Here is a 21009-nt window from a genome sequence, read left to right on the forward strand (position 1 = left end):
TGGGGCCGCGTGTGCGCGGCCGGGAGAACGGGCCGCCGCCGCGCCCCCTCCCCCGCCGCCGGGTCGAGGAAGAAGCCCGGCGGGGCGCGCGCCGGCCGCCGCCTCTTCCCCGGCCGTGCAGCTCGGGCTCCGATTCCTCTCGTCGCTCCATTTTGTCTCCCCGGCCGCGCACGGTCGCCTCATGGAAGGCCGCATTCATGGCCCTTTGTATCCCGCGCGCCCAGTTTCCTGGGCTCCTGCTCACGTTTGCGACAGGTTTCGGCGTGGCGCCTTCTTCCTCCTCGCCTCACGCTTTCTGAAGCCTGCTTCGGTGTGGGCACGTTTGCAACAAGTCGTTTGACTTTTGCACCATCGATTGTGTTTAAAAGTCGGTGCGCGGGCCGTGCCTGGGTGGTCGAGGTCTTGCAGTGCTTTTGAGGCCCAGTTGTTCTTGCTTTTGTGATGAAAATACCTGTGAAGATAGATGGCCTGAGCTAAAAGAAAGACTTGGAAGCGTGTTGGTTGGATGAGGGGGGGGGGAGATGGTAGCTCACCGAGAGATAAGAGGAGTGATTAAAATAAAGAACGTTCACCCGAAATTCTTTCAGTATAGTTTAAAGGGTTGTAAGTAAGACCCGGTTTTCAAAAGCAAATGTAAAGTGTCCTCCGAGGGATCTGCTAATTTACGTTTTGAAAGGTTGGAGAAAGTGAGAATGGAAGGTTTTCCGTATCTCGCAAGCCACAGTTGCCTAGAAGAACTAGCCGCGGAGCTGTGATGTCTAATGTTGGACATCCTTGCAAAAGATCTTGTTTGTTACTAGAGTAGTGACGTGTAAGCTCTAAGTCTCTTGTTCGCATCTTTACTGCCTTTATGTAGTAACACATTTTAAAAAATTAAATTGTACCTAACTGTAGTGCGCCTAAAAGCTTTATTTTTTATATTCCAGGTCCGTGAGAGAAGCTCGATACAATTTTAGTGGTTAATGTGTTTTTCTTTTTTCCCCCCACTACATTCAGGACTTTATTTCTGACTAGGGGCTCAAGATTTTTTTAAAAAGAGGGAAAACTAGAAATCCTTAACTGTGCTCCTGGTTTAATTAGAAAAAAATATTTTTCATTTAGCTTTAAATGGCTGCTACTCCGTTAAAGACTGGATATTGTCATCAAACGTTGAGTTTTAAAAAGCTTAGTTCTTTTTATTGTGTTTGTATTTTGGATCTGTGATGCCTGAGTTGTGTCAGTGGCAAATTAGAAAATTTACCTTGGGCACTACAATCAGTCTAATGCTTTTCAGATCAGTAGACAAAGAGCTCTAGGAAATTTCTTTTTATTTATCAAATGGTTACAACATTCCATCCAAAAGAGGGCCATACCCGAGAGTAAAGGAGCAATTAAATGTTCAAGACTGTCTTCAGTAGTTCTTTTTTTTTTTAAACAAGAAAAGGCATTTGCTTTGCCTTTTTCCCTATGATAAAGGAAAAATTTGGGTACAGTTTTAGAATTTGAGCTTTCTTCAGGACCTCTTCATGAAAGATGTTTTTTTAGGCTTCCCCATACTTAGTTTGGGATGGCCATTTCTCTAATACATATAGCTGGCAGGAGTGATACTTGCTTATCCTTGTGCAGTAACTAGTGCTGACTGAGCAGGAGGTAAGAAGAGATTAAAATTTTGTGGCCCTGATGAGGAACTATTTTATAGGGTTCTCTTAAAAATGTAGCTTTTTGTTTTATCTCTCACATAGTTGTATAATTTTACCAGTAAAATCTTCATACTTTTGAATACATTGATGGGATTAAATAGAGGCTTTGTTTTTGTTATTATTTTGCATATTGTTGGCCTTTGTAATCTGCTTGCTTTGGTAATTCCTGTACAAAATATGGCCACAAAAGGATAATTGGTCGTTTTCAAGGTCCATCCTCTTTTTTAAAATGTTACTGTCGTTGAAATATTTTTTTGAAAATTGATCAGAATTAGAAGCAACTACAGAATTATAACTGATTTAATTTTCACTTTATTGTGAGCTGGTGACCTTATTTGTACTGGTTGCTATAGTAAACTATGACTCTTAACTGTAGTTGAGTGAAGTGTTTTACTAAGTGTAACCAAAGTTGACTGACTTTGGCTTCTAAACTGGTGTAAACCTTCAAAAAAAAGCCTTGTTCTTCACTGTGAGCTGCAGATTTAATTGCATTTGTTTACTTTGAAATTATCTATAGTCTGTATTTTCCATTTTCTTCTATTTTAAGTGATACTTTATGAAGCTTTTTTTTTCAGTTGTGTATTTTGGTTATGCACAGTATAAAACTATTTCAAAAAGTATGAGACAGCTGTCTTAGAAGAAACTTTAATTTCAGAATGGGGTGAGAATAAGTTTAGTGAAACTATAGAGTTCTTTCTTCACCAGATGAATTTAAGAATGGAGAATCAAGTTGGAGAGAGAGAGAAGGCACAAGGGACTTGGCTGTTCTTCATGGGTGCTCTTTAATTCTTAAAGGTCTTTGGATGTAACCGAATTGAGAACAGTTAGTTGCTCCAGTGGAAGGAGAATTTGAACTACTTCCAAACCTCTACATTACTTGAATTTGGAGTTGAAAAGAAAGCAGTTCTGTTTTAGCCTCTATAGTATGTGTCAGTCCAGTTTGAACTGGAATTTGTACTCTAATGTGGTAGTTACTAACCTAATATTTAATAATTACAGACTTTTTAATTTTGACCAAGACTAAAAAATTTTCAGACTCAGTTGTTCAGAATACATTTCTTGAGTATCTGTTATATGCCATCAAGGAGGGATACAAATTTCAGATAGTCTTTACAATGCACTGTAGTGGGGGTGAAAGACATCTACATAATTATAACATTATGACAGGTCATGTGTTATAAAACTCCTTTATGTGTATCTGTAGAATTTTTATTGATGGGGAAAGTCAGAAATCCTAGGAACCTCAGGGAAGTTTACACTGTATATATTGAAGCATGTTTTGCTTGTTTGGAGATCAAAAGCTCTTAATACCGAATTTAGTTATTGATCGGTCTAATATTAGGTCACTGGTTAACAGTGCTGATTCAGTAATTTGACCACTGAGTTTTAAAATGAAAATGTATATAGGTTGTGGCTGGGGAAAAAATTGGTTTAGAAATTAAGGACTAGACAGTCTCATAAGTCAACTTGCCTTTATTTCATGGGTCATTATACTTTATATTTAATCATTATGTATCTACTTTAGCCAGTTGTCTAGCCGATCTTGGAAAATAAGTTTCTTAGGCAAAAGTCAGTGAAACCTTATTTCTGATAAATTTATGTTTAATAGAAAATCCTCTGAGATAAGGCTGTAAGGTTGAGAATGCGATAGGTAGAGATTGATTCAGAAACTTTGGTAGCAGTATTTAGGGGAGCTAGAACTCTTCCCACCCAGTTTTACAATTTATGAATGTAGTTTATTCATTCAACTGCCAGTGAATTGTCCACCATTTGTGGTTCATGTGGCATATTTTTAGTACCAGGTTGGCTTCTTTACCATTAATTGACCTTTTTATAGGGATTACAAACTAATTTTCAAATGTACTCAGAACATAAGTAGATAAAAATCAGAAAATGATGTATTTTCTATAAATATAAATATGAATTAGATTATCTTCTGCTGGATTTTGCATGCTAGTATTTTTCTTCCTTGGTATAGAATACATTTTGTAAATACAAAATGTAAACCTCCCCCTTTATATTTCTCCACATGGAAATGGCTTTTAAGTTCCTTTCTCTTTTTTTCTTTTACTTCTCCTCCTCCTCCTCCTTTTTTAAACAGGGGCTTTGAAACAATTGGCCCTTGCTGTACCATTACTGGTACTCTCATATAATGCAGGGACGCTATTATTACAATTTTGAATCACCAAAAGCCCTGTTGGGCTTGTCAGGGAGAATGAAGAGTGTAGTACAGTTATTCCATGGTCAGCACAGTGATGGTATACAGAATGTATATACAGGACATTTATGATACTAAAATTTTATGGGAAGTGATTAAGGAAAATATGTCTAAAAATAAGTCCTTGGAGGGAAGAAGAAACATTGCCTTTAAAAGGGAGCTAATAGGGGGCACCTGGGTGGCACAGCGGTTGGGCGTCTGCCTTCGGCTCAGGGCGTGATCCCGGCGTTATGGGATCGAGCCCCACATGAGGCTCCTCCGCTATGAGCCTGCTTCTTCCTCTCCCACTCCCCCTGCCTGTGTTCCCTCTCTTGCTGGCTGTCTCTCTGTCAAATAAATAAATAAATAAAATCTTTTAAAAAAAATAAAAGGGAGCTAATAGAATTTTGGTTATTTTACTCTCCATGTTATTTTAAACTGNGTGTTCCCTCTCTTGCTGGCTGTCTCTCTCTGTCAAATAAATAAATAAATAAAATCTTTAAAAAAAAATAAAAGGGAGCTAATAGAATTTTGGTTATTTTACTCTCCATGTTATTTTAAACTTTTCTTTAATGTGGCAGCAGCTACTTGTGTATCATGTAGAACATAATCTTGAAGTGTAAAATCTTAAAAGGATGCCTTGCGGTTAGAATGACTGTAGTGATTAAGAATGTAGGGAACGAAAAATATTACCAGATTTTTTTTTAAACAAACCTTGAGAACGGTTATTTTATTGGAAGTTATAGGTAATGTGCTGCTCTGCCAGTAGATTAGTTACTATGAAAAGTAGATAGACTGCGCAGCATTTGGCATTTAAAATATTTAGAGAGGCTGGGGCACCTGGGTGGCACAGCGGTTAAGTGTCTGCCTTCGGCTCAGGGCGTGATCCCAGCGTTATGGGATCGAGCCCCACATCAGGCTCCTCCGCTATGAGCCTGCTTCTTCCTCTCCCACTCCCCCTGCTTGTGTTCCCTCTCTCGCTGGCTATCTCTATCTCTGTCGAATAAATAAATAAAATCTTTATAAAAAAAATATTTAGAGAGGCAGTGTTGATTTTTGTTTTTGTTTTTGAGTGCCATTAAAATCCCTAAAGATAATAATTGAAAAGATTCTTTCCGTAATAGAACTTGACACTGTTGGCCATTTCTCTTTGACAAAGTAGAAGCTGTTTTTTTTGTCCAGTGGATGTTCGGAGCTCACCTTCGTATATATGACACACATTTTGCATAATTTCAGAATATGTGTTTCCCCCCTTTTTAAAATGGGAACAGAAAGTAGATGTGTTCTGTATTTTTTTTTCCTAATGTGGAGGATAGATGTGATATGCTGAAGCCCAAAAGGAGGATTACTGATACTTCAAGAGTATGTGCTTTGAGTTGCATTTTTAGTAATGGCAGCAAATGTATTCAGATTCATTAATATTTTTTCACCACGTCCAAATGCATACCGTTGGGGCTAGAAGTACAGGCTGTGGCCTTGGAACAGAGCGAAGCTAACTAGTCCACATGGATATCAAACCCCAGGACCCTGGTCTCAATTAGCATCATACTTCAACCAATTGGAAGCAGTCCAACTACCAGACAAAATGGCTGATCCTAAATATTGGTAGAATCATATCAATGTGGAAAATTGGTTGGTGTCAACATAGGAATTCGTGGACGGACAAAAATAGTAAGTGATTGTGATTCACCAGGTTAGTGTAGCTGCGATTATGCTTGTAAATTATTGTCTACTTATGTAAACATTTTCCTAGATTTACAGCTAATGAAAAATCAAATAATGTGTTAACCTGTTTCATGAAAGTGTAAATTTAAATAATCCTTGCATTCTTTTTTACTCTCCCTCAGACCATATATTGTGATTATAGTCTCTGCTGAGGAGGATGGAAACACAACTCCTTTTGAATAATAATAATAATTCCACTTGATGTATAGAACTGGATTGCAAGAGTCTAAAATGCCCACTAACACTTGTGGGAATCTTTTTAGTATTTTAAGGGTATGGAACCACTGCTGCAGCCACGCTACCTGAAGCTTCAGCTACACTGAAACTTCATAACAAAACTCATCCTCCTTTTTTCTAATTTTTACTGTCACTGCAATTTGAGCATGTTACTTTAACAAAAACTCAGTTCTAAAATATTATTTTGATATTGCTATACAAACAAAATAAAATCAAGGCATAATTTAGTGACTTGTGGTCTTAGTTTCTGCCCATTGCTAAGATGGCTTTGTTCTGTGGCTTAACCTAGAGATCTTGGATTCCTTATTAGATTAAGTCTTACAGACATTCTCCTCATAACAAAATGTTATGTAAAGATGCTGTTATATAAGTAGTAAATCGGTTGACTCAGTTATGCAGAAGATTACCTGAAGATAACTTTGTAATTTCAGATTCCTTTGGCTATGTGTATAATTGGTATTTCCCCTTTTAGGTTTTTTTCTTCTTAAAAAAAGTCTTAACTCTGCCGCTCTTCTGGATAACAAAGCAATAGCTATGTTCTCTTGGGGCCTGTAATAACAATATTTTGTTGATCTGTTTATAGTCCTATTACAAATGCTTTCTCTGGGTCATTTCTCTATCCTTGTAATAGTCCTTAAAACTATTAGAACTTTTAGCTCCTCCTTAGATGCCATTTATATTAACAGTTCATCCTTAATAAATTGTATTAAGAGGATATAACCCATATTGTATTGTAGTCTCAAATATTCTATCTCATAAGAAAAATAAAATAGTTCACATTGATTTAGATACTTAGTAATGGAAAGGAAGATGAAAGTAGATTTTCTTCTGATTCTGGCTAGTCAAGCCTGTAGCCCTTACTAGGGGCAATTTCAGTGGTGTTGAGTGTTCTGCCAAAGTCTGCATTTCATTTTTCTTGTAATTATTTAAGGTAGAACCCTCCTTCTTCATTTTTCTGTATACATTTCTGTTTCTTTTTTGTTTCCCTTTTTTCCTTGCTTACCATTTTGGCATGTAAGTGGCATCCACTAGCATTGTTTTAATTCTGCTGATGACACTCAGTGGCATAGCTTTACTAGATCCTTGCTGGTATCACTTTTCTCTTGCTAATCCACTAGATATCTCTTGCTTAATTGACTAGAGATCTAAGAAGTCAGGTAAGCGTTAACTCTTTGTTGACTGAGAATAATGAAATATTGCTAGATACTAATTTGGATAGTTTTACGCATATTTTATTTGTTGTTTTTTCCTTGTTCGTTTGTTATGACATTTGGAATAATATATGTACCCACATTTCTTCATCCCTTCCCTTTGGCTTAGCTCACTGCTTTTGTCTAAAACTAATACCTTTCACAGGGTTGGTAAACAAGATCCTGAATACCATAGAAAATAATAGTTGTATTTTTCTGCAGTTAAATATTAAAGATTTATAATGGCTCTGAGTTTTGTTTGTGATATTTTTGTGTCATTTTTTTGAAGCCCATCTGTTTGCATTCATGTATTGTTACTTCTACTCTAAGAGTATTGTACTTCCAAGGAAAATTGTATGTTATTAGTTTATTTTGTCTCCATATCATTCTTTTCCCCGAGGAACATTATTTCCTATATTATAAAATATGTAAGTGGGAAAATAGGATTTATTGTATAGAAATTCACTTTTTAGGTACCATTCAAGAATACATCTATGGCGTGAAGTAAGAGAAGATTTTTACTGACATCTTTGGGGCTTTATCTTCTACCAGATTTTTAAAACAAAATAGTTGAATGAATTTGTATTCAAATCTGTTTAGTGGTAGTCTGACTGTTGTATAATTTAGAGCATTATTTCTGTGTCTCAGGAAGCTGAATATGGTGGGCATGATCAGATAGATTTGTATGATGATGTCATCTCTCCATCTGCAAATAATGGAGATGCCCCAGAAGACCGTGATTACTTGGATACTCTCCCACCAACTGTTGGTGATGATGTGGGTAAAGGAGCAGCACCAAATGTTGTCTATACGTATACTGGAAAGAGAATTGCATTGTATATTGGAAATTTAACATGGGTAAGTAAATTTAACATATGAATTAAACTATTGATTGTTGGTTTTGAACTGTTCAAGTAGTTAATTTCTTCCAGTTTTATAAAATAGAAATTTGAAGATTTGTTGTCCTGTATGCTTGCTTATGCAATGAAGAGAGAAATTCAAGTACGTTTAAATAAATTCCAAATCTAGTTTTGAATTTTGTGGTCATTCAGCTTGTCTTGGTAGAGATTCCAGTTAAATATAATTCAGTTATTTTGAGTTTAAATCACATTCTTTACTTTACTACTTCTACACTTCTGCTAGCCTGGTTTTACAAAGAAAAATGCTCATAAGATCTGAAACCAGGATTCAGAAATGTAGGAACAAACAGTTTGACCTAGGGTTTTAAAAAGTTTTTATTATTAGGGCTCCTGGCAGGGCCATTCGGAAGAGTGTGCACCTCTTGATCTTGGGATTGTGAGTTGGAGCCCAATGTTAGGTGTGGAGATTACTTAAAAAAATCTTTTTAAAAAGAAGTTTTCATTAACATATTAAAAACTTGTTGAATTTCATTTCTGCTTTTAAATTTGAAATCTCATTTATGGAAACACTGCTATATACATTGTACTTTAATTTGGGTTTTTTATGAGATTGGGAGTTTCATTAACTGGATGTTCAATGTATATTTATGCTCTTATTAGCATTAAATCTTAAATATTTATTGAAATAGTCCTATAGAATCTTTACATCTCTACTTCGAAACATTTAGTATATACATTTGAAAGTTTAAAAATTGTCTAGAAATAAAAATTTGTCATTCTTTTTTCCTTAGTAGCATTTTATTTTAAAATGTTCACATTTAAAAAAAATTAATGTATTTCCAACCACTCAATCTGAGTAGTTTTAAAATGTTGGAGACAGTATCAGTGTAGTTGTGAGGAGTGTGATTGCTAAATAAGACTTTGAATCTTAGCTTGTCCTTCATTTACTTTTTTGATCTTGGACAAGCTTTTTTAAATTTCTCCATTGCACCATGTGTGAAGTGGGAAAAATAATAGGACTTACAGGATTGTTTTAAGAGTTAAGTATTTAATATAAAGTACATGATAGGTACTCAATACATATTAGTGCTTTTTTTTTTTTATCTTGTACTCAAACATAAGGTGGAATTTATTTCCCGAAATAATTTCCTTTAAGGAGAGAAGTGATAAGTGAGATTGGTTTTATTAAAAATTTAACATCGTAGCAGTTTAAAGTTGGGAGAGACCAGGAACTCCTTAAGAGTTATAAAAAAAAAAAAATCTTATCTCCAAGGATATATACCTTCTAATTTCTGTAACTCTTATCAAGGGATAAAGTTAGGTCCTCAGGTGCTTTTATGCCACTTAAAAATTAAAGACTAACTGGCAATAACTCTGCTTAGATTTGCACTGAGCATTAACTGTCTCTTAGGTTCTGAGTTTACTCTTAAAAACAAGTTAAAACAAGAAAAATCTTGGATATGTTTTGATGGTTAATGAGGGGGTAATGTCTTGCAGTGGACAACAGATGAAGACTTAACTGAAGCAGTTCATTCTTTGGGAGTAAATGATATTTTGGAGATTAAATTTTTTGAAAATCGAGCAAATGGCCAGTCAAAGGGGTAAGAATTTTAATTTCGTTTTTTCCCCTAATATGTTAGGAGTTAGTGATTATAATTTTGGGAGTAACTATTCTTAATGCTAACGGTACGCATGCTTTGTTATCCACATTGGCAGAAGGTTCTTGGGCAGAGATTCCCTTCATTTCACTTATTTCATTTACCCTGTGATCTAACTTATTAAATTAGTGAAGCTGGAAGTGTGGATAGATTAGGTCTATTTAATTTTCCTGAGTTTTCTCCATTTGTGGTTGAAATGATTGTTGATAAGACAGTTTGAAGAAGAATTATTATCTTGTGCTTAAGGGGTGGGGAAAGATGGGCAACTGGAGAATAATGTAACATGAATGTTTTGTTTAGTTTAACTATTAAATTATATAAATGAGATAGGATCATTAGAGCAACATTATAAAATACAGGTACCCAGAAATAGGAAAATAAAAAGCCACAAGCTCACCATCCTTAAATGATCACTCTTAAGATTTTAGTGAATATACTTTCAGGTTTTTCCTTAGTGCCCATTTATATATTTAGTGCAAAAAAATTAAAAGAATAGGATTATTAATTCATGTTTCATAACATGAGTTAAACATACTTATCCATAAATTCACATCTTCTCTAATGTCTTAATTCTTTCCATCATACCTTGTATGCTACAGTAGTTTATTTTACCATTCTTTTTTTTGGTTATTTGGGTTTTCAGTCTCTGTTATAAGTAATGTTACAGCAGGCATCATTTTATATACACCTTTAGGTGTGGATTTTTGATTTTTTTTTTAAAGATTTTATTTATTTATTCGACAGAGATAGAGACAGCCAGCAAGAGAGGGAACACAAGCAGGGGGAGTGGCAGAGGAAGAAGCAGGCTTATAGCGGAGGAGCCTGATGTGGGGCTCGATCCCATAACGCCGGGTTCATGCCCTGAGCCAAAGGCAGGCGCTTAACCGCTATGCCACCCAGGCACCCCGGATTTTGCATTTTTTAAAGATAAATTGCTGGATGCAAAATGATAAGGAATATGCCTTAGTTTATTCTTGTTTTATGTTCAGTGTATTAGTTTTCATTAAGAATATTTTCTAAATAGGGGTGCCTGGGTGGCTCAGTAAGTTAATCGTCTGCCTTCAGCTGGGATCATGATCCCGGAGTCCTGGGATCGAGCCCTGCATCTGGCTCCCTGCTCAGCAGGGAGTCTACTTTTCCTTCTGCCCCTCCCCCCACTCGTGCTAGTGTTCTCAAATAAATAAAATTTTTAAAAAATAATATTTTCTAAATATATGTGGAATCCGACCACTTCTTACAAACTTCACTTCTATTACCTAGTCCTGAGCCACTATTATCTCTTACTTGAACTTTTGTAATAGCTTCCTACCTGGTGTTCTTGCTTTTACCCTAAATCCCCTATAGCTTATGTTACTGCACAATGTAAACGTTGGAAAAAAGTGACATCAGTATTTGCTCAGATCTTCTTCTAATGGTCCCCTATCACTTAGAGTAAAAGCCAGAATCTTACTGTGGCCTAGAAGGCATTATGTGATCTATTCCCCACCACCTGTCTGACCTTAGATCCTACCATTCTTCGTCTTCCTTATGCTGTTTAAGGCACATTTATTTCTGCTGTTCTTCAAACACCTTCCTACTTAGGATTTTTACACTAGTAGTTTCTTATTCTTGGTTGGTTTTTTCCCCCACATATCCACATGGATCTCTCTCTCATTTCATTCAGGACTCTGTTGAAAGAGTTTTCTTTCCTCATCATCCTATAGAAAATATTACCTTCTGCTCCTTTCACTGTGTTTCTTTATTTTTTCTTTATTATAGTGTATTTTACTTATTGGTCCTGTCTCCATTAGATAGTAAGCGCCACTAGAGGAAGGATTTTGTTTTGTTCACTCCTGTGTCCCCAGCCCTGGATTGTGTCTGGCATGTAGGTGGTGGTGGTCAATAAATATTTATTAAATTAATGAATTCATTAAATTGTTTCTAAGTGTTGTGACTGAAGATAATGTTGAGTCACACAGCAGAATTTGTTGACTAGAATAAGGATCTAGTTAAAGGGCCATTTTGAACATTAGGAAGAGAAGGATTCTAAGCTGCTACGAGCCCTTCTGAGAATAATCTAGAATATCCTGTAACTGTGTGAAATTTGGTAGCCATTTGTTTTTTTCTCATTTTTTCTTTCCTTCTCTTTTTCTATTTTTGTTTTATTTTTTAAATTTATTTTTCTTAATTGAGATATTTCACATCCATAAAATTAATCTTGTAAAAATGTCCAGTCTGGGATTCCTGGGTGGCTCAGTCAGCTAAGTGTCTGCTTTCGTCTCAAGTCGTGATCCCAGGTCCTGGGATTGAGTCCTGCATTGGACTCTTTGCTCAGTGGGGAGCCTGCTTCTCCCTCTGCCTGCTGCTCCCCCTGCCCTTGCGCATGCGTGCTTCCCCCCCAACAAATGAATAAATAAAAATCTTTTTAAAAATAAATAAAAAATAAAAATATTCAGTCTGATAGTTTTTAGTGTATTTATTATCACTAATTCCAGAACATTTCATCACCCCCAGAAGAAATCCCATACCCGTTAACAGTTTATCTCTATGAATTTGCTTATTCTGAACATTTCATATAAATAGAATCATACAATATGTGGTCCTTTGTGACTGACTTCTTTTATTTAATGTTTCCAAGATTCAGCCATGTTGTAGCATGTATCAGTATTTAATTCTTTTTATGGCTAAATACCATATGGATATACTATGTCTTTATTCCATCCATCATTTGGTGGACATTAGGGTTGTTTCCACTTTTGCTATTGTGAATAATGCCCCTTTGAATATTGTACCAGTTTTGTATGAGCACATACTCAATTCTGTTAGGGGGGTGTACATACATACATACATACACACTCGGGAAATACTGGGTTCTATGTTAACTCTGTATTTAACCTTTGAAGGAATTGCCATACATACATACATACACACATGCATACACACTCGGGAAATACTGGGTTATATGTTAACTCTGTATTTAACCTTTGAAGGAATTGCCAGACGATTTGTCAAAGTAACCACACCATTTTACATTCCTATCAGCAGTATATGAAATTTTAATTTCTCCACGTCCTCATCAACACTTTTTATCCTTTTGATTATAGCTATCCTAGTGGATATGAAACAGCATCTCATTGTGGTTTTGATTTACGTTGCCCTGATAGTTAATGATGTTGGGCATCTTTTCACAGTGGCATTATTCATAGTAACCAAGAAATGGAAACAACAACCCAGATGTCCATAAATTGATGGATATTTTTTTAAATGTGCTATATCCATATGAAATACTATTCAGCCATAAAAAGACATTAAGTAATGATACATGCTACAGCATGTGTAAACCTTGAAAGCATTATGCTAAAGTGAAAGAAGCTAATCACAAAGGACCACATATTGTATAATTTCATATATATGAAATGTCCAGAATAGGCAAATTCAGAGACAGAATGTGAATTAGTGCTTCCTAGGGTTGAGCCATGGGAGGAAATGGAATGACAGCTAGTGAGTATGGAGTTTCATTTTGAGATGAAAATGCTCTAAAATTGTTTGTGGTGATGGTTGTAAAACTCTGAATATACTAAAAAAACACTGGATTGTACACTTTAAATGAGTGAAGTATATGGTATGTTGTTACTTTGAAAAAGTTAAAGATGAAAGTATGAACTTGTATAGTTTTAATTTAAGAAATATTTTCATTTGTCTTAAATAAAGGTAAATTCATACCATTTCCTTTTTAATAACAGTAGCTTTGTTAATCTCTCCTCACCTACCCTCACTCCTTTAAACGTCTTTTAGGTTTGCCCTTGTTGGTGTTGGATCTGAAGCATCCTCAAAAAAGTTAATGGATCTGTTGCCTAAAAGAGAACTTCATGGTCAGAATCCTGTTGTAACTCCATGCAATAAACAGTTCCTGAGTCAATTTGAAATGCAGTCCAGGAAAAGTAAGCAATCCCTCAGAGGCCTTTATTAAAAGATGTGCATTTTAACCAATGTTGCTAGTATTTGTTAGATATTACACTAGAGAAGTCATCTTAATATTTAATTCATTGGAGAATCCTTTTTAGAAAGTCTGTCCTTTGAATTAAATCTGGTTTATGACTGTGGTCCTGTGTACTGAAAACCCATTCCCATTTTTCACTACATGTCTCAAACCCAGTATTATACAACAGTGTGCAAGTTCTATAGCCCTGCCATTCTTATCCTGTTGTTCCCATCCTAGAGAAAGGAAGAAACTACATTTTAATCCTTAGATTGAAGGAAAGTTATGTGGATGTGTGTGTGGTGGGGGAGAAACCACTGGTAACCAGAAAATACTCGTTGATTTTCTGCTTGGCACCAAGACCTTCCACCACTTGGTAAAGTGAATATAGAAAAGATTTGCCATTACACACTTAATGAATGCTATCACTTAAAGAGATAAGGTGGATGATCATGCAATTAACAAAAATTCAAGTGGTTGTTTTTCTTTTAATGTTTTAGCACGTAAGACTTAACTGAAAATATGATACAAAATTTAAATAATCCATGCTCACTGAAATTCAGATTTCTGTTGGGGGAATTTCAGTCTTGGCTGCTGTAGAGTACTGGTATTTTGAAAGTAACTCATATTTACTCACTGGAAGTACATTTAAGTTTGGATATTTTGAAACTCGAGAAGAACTTAACTACATATGAATGTTTCCTTACCAGTACTTCTTCATGTAGTATGGACAGGCCCAAGGCATCTGCAAGTTAGCAAATAGCATACGTGAACTTTGAAATAGAGTTGTTTCTAATAGCAGTGGTTACATTTCAGAGGACTATTTTAATAAATGCTATTTATGAGTATTTGGATATTTGCAGCTACACAATCAGGACAAATGTCTGGGGAAGGTAAAGCTGGTCCTCCAGGAGGCAGTTCACGTGCAGCATTTCCACAAGGTGGTAGAGGACGGGGCCGTTTTCCAGGGGCTGTTCCCGGTGGGGACAGATTTCCTGGACCAGCGGGACCAGGAGGGCCACCCCCACCTTTTCCAGGTAAAATTTTTCTTAAATTACCATGGATAAAATGTGTCTACCTTAATACCTCTTTTCCTTTTCTCTCTTTTTCAAGTAATGCATTATTAATGTGACTTACTCTCCTTGTTATGCTATTTTTGGAATCCAGGAAATTTGATCAAGCATCTTGTTAAAGGAACTCGGCCTTTGTTCCTGGAAACTAGGATTCCATGGCATATGGGGCACAGCATAGAGGAAATACCCATTTTTGGCCTAAAAGGTCTTTATTTTTCTCCAAACTTGCTTGACTTATATATAGAATATTTACATCCGTCTTATTTTCTTACCTCTTAAAAAATCCTTTCAAGACCATTTTTCCTTGTTTCACTTTCTAGCTTGGCATCAGAGTAGAATATAAGGTGGGTGATTTCACTGTAAGAAATGTGTGTACGCTGAAAGATGGAAACTATCTCTAAGCATTGTAATCTTTATTAACATTTTTTGTTTCAATAATTTTTCTTAAGCATAAATTGAACTAGCTAAATTTGTAAAGATATACTTCACTTTTGTAGTTGTTAGTGTAGCATTTACCTTACGGGTTTCATTTAAAGAGAAAGAATCTTGGCCTATGAGTTGTGCTTTAAAAGTATCTTGGCATAAAGGTTACAGTACTTTATTGAAGTGTTTTTTCTCTCTCTCTCTCCTCTCTCCTTTATACTACAGCTGGACAGACTCCACCGCGTCCACCCTTAGGTCCTCCAGGCCCACCTGGTCCACCGGGTCCTCCACCTCCTGGTCAGGTTCTGCCTCCTCCTTTAGCTGGGCCTCCTAATCGAGGAGATCGCCCTCCACCACCAGTTCTTTTTCCTGGACAACCTTTTGGGCAGCCTCCATTGGGTCCGCTTCCTCCTGGCCCTCCACCTCCAGTTCCAGGCTACGGCCCCCCTCCTGGTCCACCACCTCCACAACAGGGACCACCTCCACCTCCAGGCCCCTTTCCACCTCGCCCACCTGGTCCTCTTGGGCCACCCCTTACACTTGCTCCTCCTCCGCATCTTCCTGGACCACCTCCAGGTGCCCCACCACCAGCTCCACATGTGAACCCGGCTTTCTTTCCTCCACCGACTAACAGCGGCATGCCTACATCAGATAGCCGGGGTCCACCACCAACAGATCCATATGGCCGACCCCCACCATATGATAGGGGTGACTATGGTCCTCCTGGAAGGTAAGTTAGTATGTATCAATGACAGTAGAGTTGGTGTATTTGATTGGTAAAAGATATTCCACGCTCTCATCACTAAAGTTTTTGTTTGCTTTTTTTAAATTATGGCCTTTTCCCTGATATTTAATTTTCTATATTGTTTTCTCTTATTAGAAGAGGCAGTATCGTATGGTGAAAGACATACAAAACAGCATTGGGAATAATCCACCTCTGCCACTTAATAAAGCTACATGATTTAGAGCGAGTCACTAATCCTGGGGGTTCATTTTCATTATTTTTTAAGTTAAAAGAGGTTAATAAAGATAATTTAAGTGAGCAGATGGGATTCCCTAAGCTACTTTTAAGATTTTAAAATGTATCTCACTTACCATTGGTGATACTACACAGAGCACCAAAGTTTCTTCATTTTAGGAATTAGATCAGTTTCTTATATGGGTACTATTGATTATCTCATGCTGATCAGGAGTCCTGAGTAGCAAATTACCAACTTTTAATTAAAATGGGAACATTCAATAATTTATAAGTGTATTTGGTTAGACGAAGGCTTATAAAACACAGTTTTTGTGGAAATTAAAATAATTGGTGATCCTTGGAGAAGAGCTGGGCGGAAACACTATTGAAGGTCATTTGAAAGTCATTTAAAAACTATCCATAACTCAAAACATAATTTAGAGAGCTAGATTTTATAATCTCTAGGAACTGTTTGAATTTGCCCCCTTTAATTTCTTCCTGAGTTTATATTTTTAAACTATCACTGTTAAAATGCTTTGTATTTCATTTTGTCTGATAATGTCCTGACGGAATGGATTTGAGAATCTGCCTAATTCCATGCAATTGCACAGGCACATGGCAATAAATTCGATGTTGTAAGCAAAGTCCATTGATCATTATCTATTCGTAGAGGTTGCATGACTGTCAGAAATGCTGTTTGGGGGCACCTGGGTTGCCTCAGTTGGTTGTCTGCCTTCGGCTCAGGTCATGATTTCAGGGTCCTGGGTTCGAGCCCGAAGTCAGGCTCCTTGCTTAGTGGAGAGTCGGCTTCTCCCTCTCCGTTGGCCCCACCCCCACCCACCCCACTTGCGCTTGCTCTGTCTCAAGTAAATAAATAAAATCTGTTTTTAAAAATGCTGTTTTTTTAAAGAAAACTATTAGAACTGCTGAAGTATAACTTCTGTTCACTTTAATTCCAGTGAGTGAATTCATATTAAGTGTTCACCTTTAGTATAGAAGAGCGGGTTATGTGACTTGGTTTCACTCTTTAAAATTTGAGTTTCATATCTTTTTTTCTAACATAATAGAATTTTTGCAGTATTACGTCTTCGAGAGTGGGTTGATGGTTATTAATGACTAATTTTTTATTGAAGATTAGAGAAAACTCACACATGGGATTTTTTAAAAATTTTTTAAGAGGAATAGGATGGGCACAAGTCACAGCATTTAGTTGAAATTATACTTGTATTTTGAACAACTTGTAATTTGCTTAGGATGTTTATAAAGTTTGGGGAATAACAGTAATACCTTGAAAGCATGCAAAAGATTAGATTAACTCTTTTCTCATTTCATTGGGATGAACTGCTACTGCCTCCCTCAACTCAGTGTCCTACGTAGTAACTAGTAACTCAGATGGCAAGAAGCTTTCTTTTTCCCATACTGTACATCGTACAGCTTTTTCTTTTTTTATTGAAATATAGTTGACACACAATGTACATGTATAATTTTTAAAGTTGTCAAGCAGCTTCTGAAAATTTTGGCACCTAATTCATTTTTTTCAACAGTTGCTTATACTTACTATCTTTTATTTGCCAGATACTCTTCTGGGGATTCGGTGGCAAACAAGATGGTCTAAGATCTTGTACCCGCCTGAAGTTCTGTTAATTAATCAGACATTTGTTATCCTGTTGTGAGTTGGGCCCTGTGCCTAGAGGATCCAAACATAAATGTAACCAAATTCCTTAATCATGTAGGGCTGTATTTTTTGTTGCCATCATTTAAAAATATATATAAATAAAAGATACAATGATATATAACTATCATATATATTCATCAGAACAGTTTATCTGTTTTTGTGTGACTCTGAAATATATTATATTGTAGATATGTAAATACATTATTTCTGGCCTCCAGAAAGACAGGGATTCTAAGTTACTACTTTATTTCGCCTGAATGATAGTGGTATAAGAGAATTTTGCTTAGACTAGTTCTCTTTGTAGGATAAATAGTATGCTTCATTCTGGAAAAATAACTACTAGCTCTGAGGCACTTGTCAAAAGCAACTAGTATGAATTGTTTTATACTGTTAGGACTAACTTAGAAAATTTGTTGAGTACAATTTAAGATTTATTTTTATTTTATAGGGAAATGGATACTGCAAGAACGCCATTGAGTGAAGCTGAGTTTGAAGAAATCATGAATAGAAATAGGGCAATCTCAAGCAGTGCTATTTCAAGAGCTGTGTCTGATGCCAGTGCTGGTTTGTATATTTCTTCCTGTATTAATATTTCTTATTTATGTTATTAGGAATGACCTAAAACTATGTGCAATCTTGAAGATTGGTCATTTGCATTTAGTACTTAAAGTCGTATTCCCAAATCATACCTGTGTTTATTTAAAAGACATTGAAGGAAACTATGCGTCACACTAATGACAAGAGCCATAATTTAAAATTTTTACGTGTAGATTTAAGTTTTAGTCCTTATATTTAATGGCTTAAATTTGATTCTCATATTTTAAATATGACTCTCATATTACTATAGCTGCTTTACACAGCTGTAATAATAACAAATTGTGCTAATTTCATGCACATAATAAAAGCATTTTCCAAATGGTGAAACACCAAAAAAATTAAGACATTTTCTGTAGTTTAATTTTAGTGGTCTTTTATAAAATGCGTTATTACTCTTAACCACAAGTGGTTTGGTGGTATTTTGGAAACAATTTATTTGATTTCAACCCCCTCTCCTTTCCCTCATTAGGTGATTATGGGAGTGCTATTGAGACATTGGTGACTGCAATTTCTTTAATTAAACAATCCAAAGTATCTGCTGATGATCGTTGCAAAGTTCTCATTAGCTCTTTGCAAGATTGCCTTCATGGAATTGAATCCAAGTCTTATGGTTCTGGATCAAGGTAGAACTTTCCTGTCTCATGTCTATTTAAAACTGTTACTTTACAAATAGAAAAAATACTGTGTTTGGGACTTTAAAATAGGACTTTGATTTTACTTGTTACTGTTTATGAAACAGCTAGAGTAATTTTTTTTTCTTTTTTTACATTCAATCAAATGTCAGGTGTTTGCTTGCTTTTAAAACCCCTCAGATGTTTCCAGTTACTCTTAGAATAAGATTGTAAACATTGAGGCACTGTGTAATACCTGCCTGTCTTTTCAGCCTCATTGTGTACCTCACCCCTTTCCCACTATTCTCTAGTCATGGTGGTCTCCCTTCTCTTCCCCTTGATACATCAATACTTAATCACCTCACTGGTTTTATACTTGGTATTCCTTCTGCTGGGACCCCTTTTCCCTGGCTCTTCACATAGCTGGCTGCTTACTCTTCATGCCTCAACTCAGTCTAACTTCTAGGAGAGGTCTTCTCCGAGGTTATTCTGTCATATTGTTCTTTTTATTTCTTCGATAGTACTTAGAATATTCATAGTACTTACCATAATCTTTTTTTTTTTAAGATTTTATTTTTATTTTATTTTTATTTTTTAAAGATTTTATTTATTTGACAGAGATAGAGACAGCCAGTGAGTGAGGGAACACAAGCAGGGGGAGTGGGAGAGGAAGAAGCAGGCTCACAGCGGAGGAGCCTGATATGGGGCTAGATCCCACAACACCGGGATCGCGCCCTGAGCCGAAGGCAGACGCTCAACCGCTATGCCACCCAGGCGCCCCAAGATTTTATTTTTTTGAGGGGGAGGGAGAGGAGGAGGGAAAGAATCCCAAGCAGACTCTGTGCTGAGCACAGAGCCTGACATGGGGCTCAGTCTTGTAATCCTGAGATCATGACCTGAGCTGAAACCAAGAGACCCTTAACCGACTGAGCCAGCCAGGCATCCCTATTTATTATTATTGCACATTTGTTTTCACTAGAACAGGTATTGGAAGATGGAAGGGGCCTTACCTGTCCTCTTCACTACAGTATTTCTAATGACTAAACAGTGTTCGGTACAGAATAGGTGCTAAATAAATATTTCTTTGAACAAGGGAGTTAATGAATAAGTGATCTGTTCTTAGTTTTCTAATTAGGTAATTCCTTTTTTTAGCATTGCAGCTAACCTTGAAATTTTACGTATTTTTCAAAGGTAGATCTTCAGTCTGTACATAATGTTCACAGATCTGTCTTCAGTGTACTTTATCTGGTGTTAGAGTCTTCGTTAAAATAAGGGAAAGGAGCTTGTCTTTGTCATGGTCCCCAACTTCCTAATTAGTACCTTTCTGACCCAGTGTAAGTAAGGATCTTTGTATCTGAACAAATTTGTCATAGCCGTAATCTTCTTTTTAATTTTTTAAGCCCTACTACATAAGACCTTCTACCTTGATCAAGGAGCTTAGCATCTAATAACATTTGCTAAGTCTAGCTGTCTGGTGCAAAAATACAAAATAGATATTTTGGCTTACAGGCGGTTGTTATTTCACTATTATGAATTTCAGAATTTGCAGAATTTTTTTTTAACATTTTTAAATTTAAATTCAATTCAGTTAATTAACATATAATGTATTACTGGTTTCAAAGGTACAGGCCTGTGATTCATCAGTCTTATATAATACCCAGTGCTCATTACATCACATGTCCTCCTTAATATCCATTACGCAGTTACCCCATCCCTCCACCCCCTTCCCTCCAGCAACCGTCCGTTTGTTCTATGATTAAAAGTCTTCTATGGTTTATCTCCCTCTCTGGTTTTGTCTTGTATCATTTTTTTCCTCTCTTCCTCTATGATCCTCTGCCTTTTCTTAAATTCTACGTATCAGTGAGATCATATGATAGTTGTCTTTCTCTGATTGACTTATTTCGCTTAGCATAATACCCTCTACTTCCATCCAGGTCATTGCAGATGGCAAGGTTTCATTTTTTTGAAGGCTGCATAATATTCCATTGTGTATATATATATATATATATGTATATATATATATATACATATATATATATATATATATATACACACACACATATATATATATATATATACACACACCATGTCTTTATCCATTCATCTGTCGATGGACTCCTGGGCTCTTTCCATAGTTTGGCTATTGTGGACATTGCTGCTATAAACAT

General features: G+C 36.2%; 1 protein-coding gene across 4 annotated transcripts in view; it reads left to right on the forward strand.

The window, feature by feature from the left end:
- CPSF6 (cleavage and polyadenylation specific factor 6) overlaps positions 1 to 21009 on the forward strand; it is a 35252-nt gene that overhangs the window by 194 nt on the left and 14049 nt on the right. For 2 of the 4 annotated variants that reach the window (XM_034644572.1, XM_011228658.3), the window contains exons 2-9: positions 7677 to 7886; positions 9386 to 9489; positions 13321 to 13466; positions 14368 to 14541; positions 14672 to 14782; positions 15226 to 15730; positions 18082 to 18197; positions 18700 to 18853. In XM_034644572.1, the coding sequence (XP_034500463.1) occupies positions 7677 to 7886; positions 9386 to 9489; positions 13321 to 13466; positions 14368 to 14541; positions 14672 to 14782; positions 15226 to 15730; positions 18082 to 18197; positions 18700 to 18853 (1520 nt within the window). The remainder of the gene's footprint in view (positions 1 to 7676; positions 7887 to 9385; positions 9490 to 13320; positions 13467 to 14367; positions 14542 to 14671; positions 14783 to 15225; positions 15731 to 18081; positions 18198 to 18699; positions 18854 to 21009) is intronic. The other 2 variants (XM_011228659.3, XM_019802733.2) reach the window with 1 other exon arrangement.

This window comes from Ailuropoda melanoleuca, chromosome 15 (genome assembly GCF_002007445.2).
Source record: "Ailuropoda melanoleuca isolate Jingjing chromosome 15, ASM200744v2, whole genome shotgun sequence".
In the NCBI taxonomy this organism is placed as follows: Eukaryota; Metazoa; Chordata; class Mammalia; order Carnivora; family Ursidae; genus Ailuropoda; species Ailuropoda melanoleuca.